The 6,000-nt window shown below is 35.4% G+C and overlaps 1 protein-coding gene across 1 annotated transcript in view; it reads left to right on the top strand.

The window, feature by feature from the left end:
• Nucleotides 1-5,384: 5,384 nt before the first annotated feature.
• Nucleotides 5,385-6,000, top strand: part of l(2)09851 (WD repeat-containing protein 1 l(2)09851) — a 201,618-nt gene continuing 201,002 nt past the window's right edge. Inside the window, exon 1 of the mRNA XM_069323846.1 lies at nucleotides 5,385-5,618. Coding sequence (XP_069179947.1) covers nucleotides 5,540-5,618 — 79 coding nt within the window. The 5' untranslated portion in view covers nucleotides 5,385-5,539. The remainder of the gene's footprint in view (nucleotides 5,619-6,000) is intronic.

The raw sequence follows: 6,000 nt of genomic DNA, 5'->3' as shown, positions 1-6,000 counted from the left end.
GAACCTAACCTATCTTTATAGGTTAGGTTAGGTAGCTGAAAATGTTAGGTTAGGTAGTCGAAAAAACATTAATTCAAGAAAACTTGGCTTATTAGGCAAATCGGGCCTTGCATAGTAGGCTGAGATGTGCGTTCTGGCTACTAGGTACGACACATTATATATATATTTATATATATATATATATATATATATATATATATATATATATATATATATATATACATATATATATATATATATATATCGGACAATTAGTAAAAAAAAAAAAAAAAAAATTTAAATTATTTTACCTTGTACCTAGATCCACCAGGCCTGTTTGGTGCCTGTTTCAGTACTTCAGACATCTGGAAGGTCACATCCTCCTCCTCAACTTGTGGATGTGCGTTGATAGATGATTCTGTAAAATTAAGTTATTTATATAATAATAAATTCAGTATAACAATAATATTCTGTAAAATTAAAAGTAATTTATACATCAATCAGATAAAACTCTCCAGAGATGGTGATACACAACATATAAAGGACAAGTTTCAGAACAAAATATGCATTTAGGAATAAGGTTTTGTACATGTAGGTAGCACATGAGAAAATAAGTGGAAGGTGATCAAGTTTATATTAACATGTTAATGACTTTGTTAAGGCTTTGCAAGAATGAAAAAATATTAATAATATAATATCACCTACCAATTAATTGTACATCATTTATAAGTCAATTATTTGCATTATTATTATTCAATACTAATGATATAAAAATGCATTTTGTAATCTACTATTTATGCAAGTATTAAGCACAGGATCATGAAATAAACTGCAAAATACTGTAATGGATAAACCAATTAATTTTACATTTTCCTATAGCTAAGTCAGTCAGTTCTATTAGCAGCAGAGAACAATTATGCCCAACCTCTATTAAATGAAACAATCTTAAGAGCAAGTGATAGAAATATAATCATTTATGCTTGGGATTATGGAATGGTTCCAAATATGAAAAATATCAAGTTTTTTGGTTAAAATTTGTTAACTTAAAATTTACATTTTTAAGTGAATTTTAAACTTTATATATATATATATATATATATATATATATATATATATATATATATATATATATATATATATATATATATATATTAGTTGATTTTATACCCGCATTAGGTCAGGTGATAATACAATGAAGTTGAAAACATGGGGGGATACATAAGGGATAAACATAGGGGCTGCAGAAGGCTTATTGGCCCATACGAGGCATCTCCTATCTAAACACAAAGATTAATCCAGTGTAATTGGCCTGTTATGTTGTAACATAACATATATATATATATATATATATATATATATATATATATATATATATATATATATATATATATATATATATATATATATATATATATATATATATATATATATATATATATATATATATATATATATATATATATATATATATATATATATATATATATATATATATATATATACATCTTTGGCTAACTGCCAACAAACTCACCCTCAACATTGACAAAACTCTCTATATTTTGTTTGGCAATAAATCCTCAAATCAAATAAATCTCAGGATAAATAATACCCAAATTTGTAACAAAATAGATGGCAAATTCCTTGGCGTTCTCATTGACCACAAGCTGAATTTCCAGGGACACATTCTAAATATATCACATTCTAAATATATCTAAACCTGGTAGATAAATATTATCTACCAGGTTTCCAGCATACAATGCAGATGAACCAGAATTTTGGTTCATGCAGATGGAGGCTATTTTCGACCACCACGAAATTACGACTGAGAAAGAGCCCGATATGCCTGTACCCTGCCAACACTTCCCTCGGAGGTTATGCATTAATACCGAATTACGGCTATGCATTAATACCGAATTACCGAAATACCGGCTATGCATTAATTACTGAATTAGGTAACATTGGGGACATCAACCTAGCAGTGCAATCTTTTCTTCAAAAAACTCTCAGCCTTTATAACACCCACTGTCTTATGCTAACGAAACAAGTCACAACTAAAAGGCTAAACAATCCTTGGCTTACAAAGGGAATACTTGAATCCATTAATAAAAAACATGACCTTGATAATAAGTATAGGTTAGGAATCGTCTCCAAGGAATTTTCAAAGAATTACTCGTCATTGCTATCAAAATAATTAGAAGAGCCAAAACTAAATACTATGAAGATAAATTTACCCAAACAAAGGGTAACATTAAGAAAACATGGAGCACAATTTCACAAATATTGGGATCAAAGAAGATTTTAAATAGCAAACCAACTCTCCTGTCCAATAACGATGGCCAGCTTTCAGTCTCTGATACTGCTATTGAGTTCAATAGGTTCTTCTCTTCCATTGGGTCATCCCTTGCAAATGACATTCCATCTTCCAGTACTGATGTTAAGGACTATCTTACAGGTAACTATCCACAGTCTCTGTACCTAACACCTGCAAATTCCACTGATGTTAATAAAATAAATAAATAAATAAATATGTTTATTCAGGAAAGGTACATACATACAAGTTATGTTACATTAATGGATCGATATATAGATAGAACTAGTACATACAATGCCTAAAGCCACTATTATGCAATGCGTTTCGGGCAGGAAGAACATTAATATCTAGAACTTAATACTAATTGAGCATAAAGAATAAAATGTGTTGAGAACAAATACAAATAAAGAAAAAAAAAAGGGGGAACATGACTGAAATACAGTTTTGATATTCCTAGAGTACGACTTAATCAAACTAGAAATGCTCTGCAAATCAAGGGGCCCAGAATGTGGAATGACCTTCCCAACCATGTTAAAGACTGTACCTCTCTCAACCAGTTTAAGATAAAAACTAAACACTACCTAATAAATTCCCTGTAATCTACCTCACTCCTCTATTGTCAACCCATGTCTGTTATTTTCTTTTTTTTAATCAACACTGTTTGTCAACCTATTGTATTTGTGCTGCTTTTTCAGTCATGTTCCCCTTTTTTTTTTTTTTTTTTTTTTTATCTTTATTTGTATTTGTTCTCAACACTTTTTATTCTTTATGCTCAATTAGTATTAAGTTCTAGATATTAATGTTTTTTCTTGCCCGAAACGCATTGCGTAATAGTGGCTTTAGGCATTGTATGTACTAGCTCTATCTATATATCAATCCATTAATGTAACATCACCTGTATGTATATACCTTACCTGAATAAACATCTGAATCTGAATCTGAATGGATTGATATATAGATAGAGCTAGTACATACAATGCCTAAAGCCACTATTACGCAATGCGTTTCGGGCAGGAAAAACATTAATATCTAGAACTTAATACTAATTGAGCATAAAGAATAAAATGTGTTGAGAACAAATACAAATAAAGATAAAAAAAAAGGGGGAACATGACTGAAAAAGCAGCACAAATACAATAGGTTGACAAACAGTGTTGATTAAAAAAAAAATAACAGACATTGGTTGACAATAGAGGAGTGAGGTAGGTTACAGGGAATTTATTAGGTAGTGCTTCGTTTTTATCTTAAACTGGTTGAGAGAGGTACAGTCTTTAACATGGTTGGGAAGGTCATTCCACATTCTGGGTCCCTTGATTTGTAGAGCATTTCTAGTTTGATTAAGTCGTACTCTAGGGATATCAAAACTGTATTTATTTCTGGTATGGTGCTCATGGGTTCTGTTACAACCTTCAATGAATCTTTTGAGGTCAGGATTGGCATTACAGTTCAGCGTTTTATATATGTATAATACACATGAGAGAATGTGCAGTGACTTAATATCTAACATATTCAGAGATTTGAGTAGGGGTACCGAGTGATGTCTGGGGCTAGAGTTGGATATTGTTCTAATAGCAGCTTTGTGTTGAGTAATTAGAGGACGTAAATGATTTTGGGTAGTAGAACCCCAAGCACAAATACCATAGTTGAGATATGGATAGATAAGGGAGTAATAGAGAGTCACCAGGGCAGGGCGGGGTACATAATATCTGATCTTAGAAAGAATGCCAACAGTTTTTGAAACTTTTTTTGATATATTTAGAATGTGTCCCTGGAAATTCAGCTTCTGATCAATGAGAACGCCAAGGAATTTGCCATCTAATTTGTTACAAATTTGGGTATTGTTTATTTTGAGATTTATTTGATTGGAGGATTTATTGCCAAACAGGATATAGAACGTTTTGTCAATGTTAAGGGTGAGTTTGTTGGCAGTTAGCCAAAGATGGACTTTCTTTAGCTCAGTATTTACAGTGGCATTTAGAGCAAGAGGGTCAGGACTGGAGTAAATGAAGGTTGTGTCGTCAGCAAATAGAATAGGTTTGAGGTGTTGGGAGGCATTTGGAAGGTCATTAATGAAGATGAGAAAGAGGAGAGGGCCAAGTATGCTGCCCTGAGGAACACCAATGTTGATGGGTAGGGTGGGAGAAATTGAATTGTTCACAGAAACATACTGGAGCCTGTCAGTAAGGTAAGATTTGAGGTATTGTAGGGAGTGTCCTCTGACTCCATAATGATGTAATTTAAGAAGAAGGTTTTGGTAGTTGACAGTGTCAAAAGCCTTACGCAGGTCCACAAATAACCCAACAGGAAACTCCTTTTTATCAAGAGCTGCGTGAATCAAGTTAATCATACTAATAAGTGCATCGTTAGTGCTTTTTTGGGTCTGAAGCCATATTGACAAGAGCTAAGTATATTGTGTTTGGCTAGAAAAGAGTAAAGCTGCTTGTAGATTAGTTTTTCAAACATTTTTGACTAGTTAGGCAGGATTGATATAGGTCTGTAGTTGTTAACATCTGTGAGATCACCACATTTGTGGACAGGGGTTACTCTTGCTTTTTTTTAGAATGTCTGGAAAGGTTTGGAGTTCAAGTGACTTGTTGAAGAGCAATGCAATAGCAGGGGCTAAAGATCTGGAGGCTTTTTTGTAAATTAGAGTTGGTATCTCCTCGAGGGCACTAGACTTGGTTTTAAGGGAAAGGATTATCTCATTGACATCAGTGGAATTAGTAGGCTTTAAGTAGGCTTAGTTGAGGAAGCTAACAGCAGTATGGTGTTCAGGCTCGCAGAGGCCAATATTAAAGTCCCCTGCGATAATTAGATGGTATTTGTTCAGTCTGTTATCGAGTATTAGATTTCTAAGGTTTGATTTGAATGCGGACACATCAGTGTCCGCAACAATGTCGAAACTTTGCTGAACTTTAAAACCCATACAAAAAAAATCATCAGGACAAATGGGGGGACCTTTGACAAGCCACCGGCTTCCTGTACTAGTCGAGGGTCACTAATGTATTAGTGGCCCTCAGGTAAAATCAGGTAAATTCCAGTCAACTAGCCGCGTCCGGCGACAACAAATGCACCAGAGAGGGTACTCTAATATGGCGGTCAGTTTTCTCCGCTAAACCGGTAAGGTGTGCGGGCGCAGCAGTGTAGGTGTGCGGGGCACGTGGCCACAACACAGCTGGGAGGAGGCCGCCGCCACACACACTGCGGCTCCCGCCAAAACTTGTATTATTACAGGGTGCAGAGGTCATCATGGAGGTGGAAGAGGAGAGTAACGCCGGGCTGGAGTGTGACTTCTCAGCCTACACGCTCTTCCATGACGGCAGTACAGGTAACTCAACATACTCGCCCCAGTTTACTACCCGACATACTCACCCCAGTATACTACCCGACATACTCGCCCCAGTATACTACCCGACATACTCGCCCCAGTATACTACCCGCCATACTCACCCCAGTATACTACCCGACATACTCACCCCAGTATACTACCCGACATACTCGCCCCAGTATACTACCCGACATACTCGCCCCAGTATACTACCCGACATACTCGCCCCAGTATACTACCTGACATACTCACCCCAGTATACTACCCGACATACTCGCCCCAGTATACTACCCGACATACTCGCCCCAGTATACTACCCAACATACTCACCCCAGTATACTACCCGACATACTCGCCCCAGTATACTACCCGACATACTCGC

This window comes from Procambarus clarkii, chromosome 13 (genome assembly GCF_040958095.1).
Source record: "Procambarus clarkii isolate CNS0578487 chromosome 13, FALCON_Pclarkii_2.0, whole genome shotgun sequence".
NCBI classification, from domain to species: domain Eukaryota; kingdom Metazoa; phylum Arthropoda; class Malacostraca; order Decapoda; family Cambaridae; genus Procambarus; species Procambarus clarkii.
Note: the sequence above shows the minus strand (reverse complement) of the source record. Positions and strands in the feature narration are given on the sequence as shown.